The sequence below is a fragment of the Halichoerus grypus genome, chromosome X (genome assembly GCF_964656455.1).
Source record: "Halichoerus grypus chromosome X, mHalGry1.hap1.1, whole genome shotgun sequence".
Lineage (NCBI taxonomy): Eukaryota > Metazoa > Chordata > Mammalia > Carnivora > Phocidae > Halichoerus > Halichoerus grypus.
In genome coordinates, this window is record NC_135727.1 from 13,492,985 (window position 1) to 13,505,150 (window position 12,166).

At 42.4% G+C, this 12,166-nt stretch overlaps 1 protein-coding gene across 2 annotated transcripts in view; it reads right to left on the reverse strand.

Annotated features, from left to right (window-relative positions):
- The window catches only part of F9 (coagulation factor IX), a 32,170-nt gene extending 21,613 nt beyond the window's left edge, over positions 1-10,557 (reverse strand). Inside the window, exons 1-4 of one of the 2 annotated variants that reach the window (XM_036075840.2) lie at positions 10,470-10,557; positions 4,949-5,112; positions 4,723-4,747; positions 701-814 (exon numbers count right to left, since the gene is read on the reverse strand). In XM_036075840.2, coding sequence (XP_035931733.2) covers positions 701-814; positions 4,723-4,747; positions 4,949-5,112; positions 10,470-10,557 — 391 coding nt within the window. Of the gene's footprint in view, positions 1-700; positions 815-4,722; positions 4,748-4,948; positions 5,113-9,223; positions 9,877-10,469 lie in introns of those variants that run through there. The other variant, XM_078063881.1, reaches the window with a different exon arrangement.
- Positions 10,558-12,166: the final 1,609 nt, after the last annotated feature.

Here is a 12,166-nt window from a genome sequence, read left to right on the forward strand (position 1 = left end):
GCTTTACACAATGGAATATTATCAGCCTTTTTAAAAAAGGAAATCCTGTCTTATGCAACAACACAGATGAACCTGGAGTACATTATGCTAAATGAAATGAGCCAATCACAGAAGGACAAATACTGCATGATTCTACTTATTTGAGGTGTCTAAAATAGGCAGACACATAGAAACAGAGAATACAGTTGTGTTTGCCAGGGGCCGAGGGAAGGGGAAATGGGGGAGCTGCTGTTCAGCGGGTATAAAGTTTCAGTTACGCAAGATGAAGGAGTTCTAGAGATGTGCTGAACAACACAGTGCCTAGAGTGAACAGTACTGTATTGTACACTTCAAAATTTGTTAAGACTATAAGTCTCCTGGGACAGCTGGGTGGCTCAGTCAGTGAAGCATCTGCCTTCTGCTCACGTCATGATCTCAGCATCCTGGGATCGAGTCCCGCATTGGGCTCTCTGCTCAGCAGGGAGCCTGCTTCTCCCTCTCCCTCTGCCCCTCCCCTTGCTTGTGCTCTCCATCTCTCTCTCTCAAGTAAATAAAATAAAATCTCAAAAAAAAGAGTATAGATCTCCTGTTAAGTGTTCTTTACCACGATAAGAATATGTTTTTAAGAGAAAATTATGATACATAAATATTGCATTTTCTAGTTTCATCTGGTTCCACAGGGAAGTGTGGAACCACGAGTAATCAAAAAATAGTTACTTACCTAATTCACAGTTCTTTCCTTCAAATCCAGCTTGACACCAACATTCATAGGAATTAATATCATCTTTGCATATGCCACCATTTAAACAGGGATTGGACTCACATTGATCTCCATCTTTGAGATATGTTAAGAAAATTGAATTAGCAAATAAACTGCTTAGAATGCCTCCGTGCACAGACTCATGGGGAGGGGAGCCTGATTTTAGGGTCAAAACTGCTGACGCTGCTGCTTATGGGATGCCCCCTGTCTTCCTGAGTTTCTAAGAGCAACCCAAACAAAGGTTTTCAGGCTACTACCGTCCTAGGAAGAGGGAGAAGAATGTTGGAGGTTAGAAATGGACTATCTGAGCATAGGGGGAGAAGGGTTTTCATTCCTTTCTTCGAGAATGAGGACAAATTAGCTCTAAATCAAACCCCATCCCTTCAACAATTGGTATCTCTGTCATACAGGCCTGTTGTGGCAGGTCTTCCAGAACATGCTGAGCTGGAGAGCAGATGGGACTTCTACTCAGAGCCCTGGCAGCCTCGGCTTGGAGCAAATGCATCTACTTCTTTCTGGTATCATTTAACTTCTTAAAGTATTGTATGTAGTAATGGTTCAAAACAATGGAAGAGATGCCAGAAGCATCTCTCCCTGCTGAAAGGTATTCTGCTGTCTCTGAGTTAGGTCCCAAATGGTCTAGGTAAAGTGAGAAGCAACTTTTCTTTTTTAAATTTTTTTTAAAGTTTTAATTTTTAAATTTTTATTTTTTTAGTTTTTTTTAAGTGTTAATTTTAATTCCTGCTTGTTGACATATAGTGTTACATTAGTTTCAGATGAGACACTGCTTTTCCCACAAAGAATCGAAAACAAAAAGGTTCTGAAGATCTGCGTTATTTATGTATAGGTCGGCTGTGTTTCCTCTCTACCTTTCCTGAAGTTTGGACACTCATGGAGTTCTTGAGAGCCTTAGAAGACACCTGGGGTAGGAAACCAGGAGGAAGGAACAGGCAAGTGGAGAAGGGTCGGGATAAGAAGGGAGCCTTTGAGTCTTGTTTCTGAAAGCTCTTGCTCAATCCATACTGCTAAGGAAGCTGCGGGAGAAAGGGATGAATAGAACCACAAGGGAGATGGGTACACACCTTGAACTAAGAGAAACAGCTCTGAAGAAAGAAATAAGAGCTAGGTCGGCCAGAGTAAGAGGTAAAGATGACCTAAGAATGAAAGAGAAAGGGGGCGATGAAAGAGAAATTTCTAATTCTTGGTCCGACTTTGGAGCAACCCCCCCACCCCGCCATCTAGTGTGTAGGTTGCTTGCCCCGGGGGGCAGGAGCAGCTCATCTGTCACGCTCTTGGTCAGGAGTTCGCATCCAGCTCCCATGGACTAAGGGCTCCTATCCCTTTCTCAGACATAGTCCTTCCCTGGAAAATCTGCTTGCTGTAAAGATTAGACCTTGTCCCCTCTGCCCCTTGATCCAGTGTGCTTTTGCACAGATAGTTCAATTTGTTCCAATTCTATGAAAACAAAATACGTTATCTCTGGTTTATTGTTATTGATGTTCAAACTGGTCTAAAAAACGAGCTCCATTTGCACTTTATATTATAGACCAACGGATCTGCATTATTTAGGATGTTGCACTGAAAGGCTCTGGGCTTGCAGCCAACTACACAGCGACTCGTTTGCTGAGACGTATCTTTAAAGTGAGTGTCATTTTATCCTGCATTTAGTCCTCCTTCGGGTGCTTGTCTGTGTGTACTTTGGGCTCAGGCAAAGCCACAGACAGTAGGGGTCAAAGACAACAAGGGACAAGACCTTGATGAGTGAGAGATTCCGTTGAAGGCTCCTAGGTGGTTGTTTAATGAGTAACCGCATCTAGATCTGAAGGCCAGGAGGGGTGATCGTGAGAGCAAGGCCTGGCTCGTTAGAGAAGTTGGGTTCTCTTCTGGGCTCTGTGACTCCCCAACTGGATGACCTCTGGCAAGTCTTTTAGCCTCCCTAAGCCTCAGTGTCCTCTGTAAACTGAGGCTAATAATGCTTTGCTCACTAGGTTGGTGTGTGGATTAAATATGACAGGCACTCTGTAAACTGTAAAGTGCTTGACGGATGCTAGCTAGCTCATGTGCTTGGACGATCTTTCTTCTTCCACCAGGCTGTTGATAGTAGAGGATAAGGCAGGCATGAGGGGCTTGCGCCCTGCAGTATGTGAAAGCCCACAGGGTAAGAAATAGCATCAGCTATTTTGGGGTGGTTAGGAATCTCGGCTGCAACTGAAAAGAGGCAGGGAGTTATTTTCTTTTTGCTTTTTTGTTCTCGTTTTTGGTGGATGAAGCAGTAGTGACAGAATCATGCCCCTGAGGTTTCCGGGATATATTTACCCTGGATACAGTAAACAACGTGGCCTTTGACCCAGAAAGCAGGGGCTCAGCTTCAAAATATGGTGCTTAAGAGGTTCTGACCAACCCCTGCTGGGGAGTGGGGTGGGCAAACGAAGGGGTCATGGGAGTTTAAATACAGCCTGGATTTTTTGGGGGGGGGTGGGGAAGTAGAAATTGATTTGCTTTAAAAATCTAACACAAGGGGCACCTGGCTGGCTCAAGTTGGTGGAGTGTTCGACTTTTAATCTCGGGGCTGTGGGTTCGAGCCCCATGTTGGGGGTAGAGATTACTTAAAAAGAAAATCTTAAAAAAAAAATCACAAGATTTCAAGTTTTAAATATAATGGAAATAAAGAATAAAAAGTCTCATTTGGACTAACGGCAGGGGAACACCTGAGTAGAGAACTGGGTTGGTAGTCTTCATTACTAACAGCAAGGAAAGGCCGAGAAAGTCAATGTAATGGAGTGGACCTCATCCTCCCTCAGGAGTTAAAAACAAAAGTGGAGAAATTGAGTTACTAGAGTATGAACAAGTTCCAGAATAGCAAGTGGAACATAGCACTGGATCTCCACTTGCTGGAACTCAGTGAATTTGCTGTCTAGGTTCTGTCCGTGTGGATGGTCTTAGATAAGTCAACCTCTGGAACGTACGCTGCCTCAAAATCCTGCTGCTGGATTTTACGTTAGTTTTAAAGCTTGGTTGTCATGGAAGTTTTGACTTTTCCTCCTTTTGGTCAATTCATTCAACAAATATTTATTCAGTGCTTCTGTACCAGATAGTGTTCAAGGTACCAGGAATACATCAATAAACAAACACTTGAACACCCCTGCCAATGTGAAGCTTGCATTCTAATGAGGTGGGGAAAATAGATAATAAATAATAGAAGTAAGAACATTCATTATATGTTCCCTCAGATGGTGAAAAGTGCTGTGAAAAATAGGAGAGGAGGTTGCGGTATCTAGGTGATGGGGTTATAGGGAGGCAGGTTGAAGTACTAACAGATGGTCAAGGTAGGTAGGCTTCATCGCGATGGTGACATTTGGCTGAAGAGCTGAAGGAGGGGAGGGAGCGAGCCTAGGGGAACCTGGCAGAGGAGCATTCCACGTTCAAGGAACAGTCAGGTCAGAGACCAGAGCGGAAGCATGCCTGGAGTGTGCTGGGAGCCCCAGGGAGGCCAAGATGGCTGCCCCTCTCCTCCCCGCAAACCTCCCCACCCCTACATGTGAGGAGGAGAGCAGGAGAGGAGGGTCTGAGGGCCAGTGGAAAGGGAGGGCCGGGACGATCATGGAGGGCCTTGTAGGCCATCATAAGGAGGACTTCTAAGCAATAAACATTTAAGTCAGTCAGCGTTTTCACATTCTCTGCCGAAGACTGCAAACTCCCTCTCAGTCCCCAGGTGCAGTCATCTTAGTTTCTTCCTTCCAGCTGCCTGGAGTACAACAATGTCTTGTTGAAGCCCTAGGGAGGAGTAAGCTTATCTGCCAGCTCATAGCCACCCCGCCCCCCACCACCACGGGCATAAACCTGTCGTATATCACCATTCAGTCTTGGGTAAAAGAGTCAGACCCTTTTGACAGAGTTTAATATATTGTCTGTTTACACAGAGAAATGATACCTAATTCTCAGATGTTTCCTATACCAGCTAGAGGAAAAAATTAATTGCTTACCAACATATTGCTTCCAAAATTCAGTCTATAAAGAAAAAGAGGACAAGTTAGTGGTAGTACTCAAAATATTTTGGATTCGATTCTTCCCCTTTTATAACTTTTATAATACATATATATGGGTAGACATTTTAAAATTCCAAAGAGAAGTTTCTTTCTTTCTTTTTTTTCTTTTTTAGTTTTCTGTACTTTGCTCTGCATCTGAAGAATATTATGTGGAGATACTCACGGTTTTTTCAGTGTTTTCAAAAACTTCTCGAGCTTCTTCAAAACTACACTTTTCTTCCATACATTCTCTCTCAAGGTTACCTTGAACAAACTCTTCCAGTTTACCTGAATTATACCTCTTTGGCCGATTCAGAATTTTGGTGGCATTTTTGCGATCAAGAAAAACTGAAATTCAAAAGAACAATTCTTTAGCTTTAGGAAAAAGAAAACATCATGAAAATTAAATACATCTCTTAAGAAAGGCTTTGTTTTTAATCCAAGTAATCCCAAAGCCAATTTATCTTTGGGGCATGGAACCAAAATCTGTGATGTCCTCATGGTACTGTATACACATGGAGATTTAGGAATTAAAATTCAATTTGGCTTTTAGTCAAGAGAGTTCCAGTAATGAAAGGTCAGATTTTCAATCGTATCTGAATTTACTTTGGATGAAAGAGAAAGTTCCCAAATAAGCAGTTAAGTTCACACTTTGTCATCATTTGAAAATAGCTAATTGCAGATCCTTGCAAGGTGATCCATCACCCAGGCTGGGCTGCATTCTCGGGATGCGGTTGCCCAAATGACTTTGCAACAAATTTCTCTTGGAAGAACAGAAGCCGAATTGTGGTCCAGCTGCAAATGCAACCCCAGTGTCTCTCACTAGATGTTAAAGAAAAACCACTGCATTAATTTGTTTATTTTCAGACTCACAGCACCTTCGGTTGGCATGTGTTAAGGGAATTCCAGTGACCTAAGTCTTTCTCCGGGATTCAGGATGTGACTGACTTTAGCTGTGACAGCCTAGCCTTTAGGGACACTCCTGAACTCTGGAGGATTGAGGTCTTTAACCTAATTCTCTCCTTCCCTCCCTTTTTCCCCACATTCAAATCCCACTGTCTCTCTCTCTGCCTCTCTCTCTCTCTCTCTCTCTCTCTCTCTGTGTCTCTGTGTATGTCTCTCTAGGTAGATATTGAAAACATATCTATGTAATTAATAACAGGAACTCAAGAAGTTGCCGGAGTTGTTCCTTTCTTCAGGGGACTATCTGATACGATCTGAATAGGACCAGGTGCTTATAAGATGAACTTTACAGGCATTTTGGGACTGCTTTCTCATAAATTCAAAAAAAAAAAAAAGAAGAAGAAGAAGAAAGGAAGAAGAAGAGGAGCTAAACTGTATTCCCTTATTTTCATTGCAGCTTTCACTTAATGGAGACTTCGAGTCCCCTGACAACCTCACTTTTCTCTTGCTCTGCGAGTCCCCTTGGACTTCACGTTTTTTTGGAACTTAGCTTAGACTTCTCTTCAACTCTTGCCAACTTTCTCAAATCCCTTCACTCCTTCCTCCGTGCTGCAATACCCTGCAATGCCAGGCTCTAGATGAGTGCGGCCATCTGCCTGTCTTCCCTCCCGGGGCCGCTGAGCGCTGTGGGAGAAAACCACCGAGCTGCAGATGGATGCCACCCCATGGTGATGCCTCCCAGCCGCCCCGCCAGGCCCTCCTCTCTGCTTGGCCCTGGGCACCCTGATGGTAGCATCTATGTCTGCCCCCAATTACAGTGGGGCTGAGTGGAAAAACAGGGGTTTGCAGTCAGATCAGACACAGCTGGACTTGAACCACATGTTTACCACCTGTTGGCTGTGAGACATTAGGCAAGTGACAAAATCTCTGAAGCTTAACTTGGTCAAATGCAAAGTGGGTATACCAGTGGTATAATAAGAATATCTACCTCACAGTGTTGTTGACAGGATCCGTGAGATAATACGTGTACACGGTACGTGGTGTACGCAGGTTCTCTCTCTCTCTCTCTGATCCTCTCATGCTGGCCTGCCTTCCTGTTTCTCAATTCCTTCTAGTGCCTTAATGCACTTTTCTCTGGCTCTTTCCCTTCTTTACTCCCGTCCATATAATGAAATAACTATTGTCAGGATCAGCAATGACTTCCTAAAGGATAATTATGAGTTTATGTACTTCTTGACCGCTCTGAAACATTTCTAATGCTTGATCTCTCTCTCTCTCTCTCTCTCTCTCTCTCTCTCCATGGTACTCTTTCCATGAAGTCACTCTACTGGCTCTTCTCTTTGCTCTAACTCTTGTTATTCATCCACCATTTGAATCAATGCATTCCCCTTTGGCTGCCTGCCCCTTCAATGTTCGGAGTTCTCTCAGGTTACTGCCTTAGCCTGGTCATGCCATATGTCTTTACCACAGGGCCGGGACTAGGGTGAAGTAAACAAGGCATCTAGGGCACAACATGTAAGGAGACCCTGTCTCTCAGTGTGCACATGCAAGTACAGTTACACTCTATGTATGTACCTTGCTTACCTCCCCCTAGGCCGGCCCTGACTCTCTCAACACCAGTTTCTTTTCCTTTTCCTTTTCCTTTTTTCCTTTTCCTTTTCCTTTTCTTTTCCTTTTCCTTTCCCTTCCCTTCCCTTCATTTTCTTTTCTTTTCTCTTTTCTTTTCTTTTCTTTCTTTCTTTCTTTTTCTTTTTCTTTCTTTCTTTCTTTCTTTCTTTTTCTTTCTTTCTTTTTCTTTCTTTCTTTTTTCCTTCCTTCCTTCCTTCCTTCCTTCCTTCCTTCCTTCCTTCCTTCCTTCCTTTCTTTCTTTCTTTCTTTCTTTCTTCTTTCTTTCTGTTAGTCTTCTGAGTGCTCACTGCAGCCAGGCCCTGTGTCAGCCGCCACATTATCTGTGCTCACTCCCGGGACCCTCACACACACCGTCGGAACTGCTCTTTCTCCAACGGTGGGGGTTCCAAATATCCACCTTCTGGTCAGATCTAACTTCTGAATTCCAGATCCTCTTTCCAGCTCCCTAACTCTACATTGTCCTGCGACGAATCAGAGCTGATGTTTATCTAATGCTTCGGAAGGGCTGGACCCTGTGCTCATTGCTTTGGGGCCATTATTTCATTCCATCCTCACAGTAGTCCCACAAGATAGGTACTGTCATCTCATTGTTTGTAAGTGAGAGGAATGGAGCTTCGGAGAGGTCAAGTTACTTGGCCCAGGGAGCACACTAAAGTGTCAGAGCCGGGATTTCGGGGCATTGGCAGTCAGACTGCACAGCCCATTCTCGAAGCTATGATGCTGTGTCCTGTAATCATGTCAGATGCCCAAGACCACCCTCCACGCTTCTCTGAACCGGTTCCCCTTCCACACCCAGATGGTGATGGGGGGGTTAAAGAGTACACGTATCAGGATGTGCACCGAGTAATGTATACAATTGTTGGGTCACTATATTGTGCACCCGAAACTCATATAACAGTGTACCATGTAACCAGCTACCCATACTGGAATCGAAATAAAAAACTTAGTAAGAAAAAAAAATAGTAAAAAAAAGAATTTTGTCAGACTGAGCATTCTAGATCAGCCATCAGCGTTATTCGCGTTTATACTTCTGATGACCCAATAATTGGGTTCTGGTGTCCAAACTTCTTCATTTCAGAGTTTCATTATCTGATGACCTGACCCTGTCTAGCTATCCTACCTCACTTGTCATATTTAATATTCAAAACCTACTGAGTTCCTGAAAGACCTCACATTCTTTGTGGATCTGGATCTTTGCACACATGTGATTCTCTCTGCGTGTAATGCCCTAGATCAGACATTTAAGGAGACTGAACCTACTCATCTTTTAAGACCCATCTTTTAAGATACTGTCAAGTGTTTTCCCAGTTAACATATTCCTTTCTGTATGGTCCTTTAGCACCTGGCACACATTTTATCACCTTACATTGAAATCTCTCGCTTGACTTTGTGGGGCTTTAGGTCAAAGAGGGAATCTGGATTATCCCTGTGCCCCTGATACCTCACCCCGGTACCTGGCACCATGCTAGTCGCTCAGTTTTGTGACGTTTTGTAAAGCGTACGGACCGAAGCTGTCTCTCATTCATTCATTCTGAACGAAAGACACCTTCAGCCCAAACACCTTATAAAACTGAATTGGTTTCACAGAACAGTTTTGATTTCAAGATTCTAAACAGATGCAAATAATACCTAAGGGCAGCAGTCATGAAAATGTAACATCTCTGTAAGTCATTCACAGAAACAGCTTTTCGAAGCCAGTGACAGTTTAAGTGATGCATCAGTGCTGCCGTCCTGAGGGAAATCTCCTGGCTCTCTCCTCAAGGGCCTGTTATCTCTGACTACAAGGACTCCAGAATCACACTGCCTTTCTCCTCAGTATTGTCTGAGGGTCATTTATTTAGCCTCTCTTCGGGTTTATCTCTTCTAGCCATTATTTCCCCAGCGCAGAAATCCTAGTCCCTCCCCCCGCCCCTCCCCGCCACCATACCTCTCCTTTTTTCCAACATCTGAGGTCTTCAAGGGAGAAGTAGCCCTCTTGAAACGTCCATTATCTCAGCACTTATCCTGAAGGAGGGACTTGGATCTTTTGTCCTCCTAGATCTCACACTGATGAGATATGTGTGAAGACTTAGCTTTATGTCCTACTTGGTGAATTCTCCGGCTAAATTTCTTTCTTTCTTCACTCTACCCACTTGGCTAGTTTGATTTAATCTTTGCATGCTCGGATCATCATTCCTGCATTTCAGTCTGACATCATGTCTGGAGAGGGAAACACAGGGCCAGTCTGCTTTCCGGGGACCCTTAGGGTTGGCACCCCTGATCCTGGTACTGTCAGCTACTAGATTTGATTAGAGTAGGTTGACAAGTAAGGGTGATAAATGTTACCTGTGAGAACACACTGTCTGCCTAAATGGGGTAATTTCTTCCCTGTGTGCCTTCCTTTGGGAAATGCATAAAGTCACTGAAGTTGTGAAAAAACCAAGTGATACACATTGCATTAACGAAGTTCCTACTCCTTATGTCAGTTCTTGGACTTGTTTTGCTCAAGTGAGTATTGGGTTTCCCCATGTATTAACTCTGTGATGTTTAGAATCAGAGACAAAATAATTTTTCCTAATTTATGAAAAACTTTAGGGATAAGTAACAACTTAGTAATGAAAAGTTTGTTGTAAGTACAACTTAAAATTGTAGGTGTATGATTTTAGGGATATTTAAAATTAGAGGCTTGCCTCATTATGTAGTTCTAAAATTTTGAAACAGGTCAGATACCTTAAAATCAAACTTTGTGTGTAAATAAAGCCATTGTTTGTAGCTTTAATGTGACACATCCCATTTTGATCTCAAAATGGTGAGTTAAAAAAAAAAAAACAACAAAATGACAGGGTTAATGTCTTCTTCACAGTCTGCTGTTTCCTGGTTAAAACATTTTCCCACTCTTACTTTTCTTTAACCAAGGAGGTGACTGTTTTCTAAGCAGAATTACATTGTCAAATCACAAGCCTAACAGTGTCCATTAAAAATAAAAGTACCGTAAGCATTGTAGATCTATTTAGTTTTAACAATTAAGAAGACGCAGCTACCAGAGAACCAGTACTTAGCAACCCACATGTTGACAACGAGAATCTGAAACGTTGCTGTCAAATCCTGTAATCGTTCTTTAGTGAAGATAGCACCAGACATTTCTAGATCTAAAAGACAAGCATACTCAATGTATCTTTAAAAAGGAAACAAACCTGTACATTCAGCACTGAGTAGATATCCTAAAAGGCAGATGGTGACGAGGCCCAGTGATTCTGCCATGATCCTATTCAGGCACTGCATAACCTTTGCTGACGAATTGTGCAAGTGGTAAGGTTGACCAATTGTTCCAAAGTACAAGCCGAGCTGTATTTACTTCTGGGAAACAATGTCCATCTCCCTCAGTGGGTCTTTGGGCTATTTCCAATGGCCTCTTGGGTGAAGTGAAGAGTATAGACAGTGTTCATCTTTAAACTTCACCTCTGATTCCATGGGCTTCTGCCACTGTGGCTGATGGGAGGCTGAAGCAGGAAGCAACACATCATCAGAAACAGGAGGAGGTATAATGGTAGTTGCTGTGGCAGCAGAATTCATCAGTGAGATCCATCTTTATCCTTGTCAGGGAGCACTAATGTCATAGAGTTTAAAAATAAAGAGCCAGGGGCGCCTGGGTGGCTCAGTTGGTTAAGCCTCCAACTCTTGGTTTTGGCTCAGGTCATGAACTCAGGGTTGCGGGAATGGAGCCCCACATTGGGCTCCGCACTCAGCACAGAGTCTGCTTGAGATTCTCCCTCCCTCTCCCTCTGCCCCTCCCCTCCACTCGCACTCTTTCTAAAATAAATAAATAAATCTTTAAACAAAAAAGTATAGAGACAGAACAAAGTCATTTGGTTATCTACCTTAAAACACTCCCATTGTTTACATACATTTAATCACCTGGTGGATCCTTTATGTTCCTCCTCATAACGAGTTTATAAACTTTATTGTGCCATGTTCCCATAGAGTGAAATGTGAGGACCCTGTCTCAGAACATATGTATGTATGTGTGAGCATATGTGTATGCATGTATACTTATATTATGTATATAAAAAATATATGAATATTATCTTATAATAGTTTGTGTTAGTATATTATACCATTTCATGTATAATATAAAAACAATAGTATACCAACATTTACCTATCATTCTTTGTGCTGCTGTTGTGGTACATTTTATTTCTACCTGTTATAAACCCTATATTACATTATTCTGCTTTAAGCAGTCACGTCTTTCAAAGAAATTTAAAAATGAGAAAAAACATTTTATATTTAGCCGCATATTTGCCATTATGATATTCTTCATTTCTTTGTGTAAATCCAAGTTTCAATCTGTTAAAATTTTTCATCACTCTGAATAATTCTCTTTAGTAATTTTGATAGTGTAGGTCTTCTTATGAATTTTCTCAATTTTTATTTGAAAATGTATCTATTTTACTTTTTTTTTAAGATTTTATTTATGTATTTGTCAGAGAGAGAGAGAGAGAGAGCACAAGCAGGGAGAGCGGCAGGCAGAGGGAGAAGCAGGCTCCCCGCTGAGCAAGGAGCCCGATGCAGGTCTCCATCCCAGGACCCTGGGATCATGACCTGAGCCAAAGGCAGACACTTAACCGACTGATCCACCCAGGCATTCCAATTTTACCTTCATTTTTAAAAAGTAATTTGGCTGCATATATAATTCTAAGTTGACACTTTTTTTTCCTTTCCGCACATTAATGTCATCCTATTGCCTTCTGGCATGCATTGTTTCTGATGAGAAGGCAGTGACTATCCTTATCACTGATTTTCGGCAGTTTGCCTACGGTGAGTCAAGGGAATTCTTGGATCTGTGGCTGGATATTTTTATTAAAATGAGGAAAATTTTTGGACATTAATT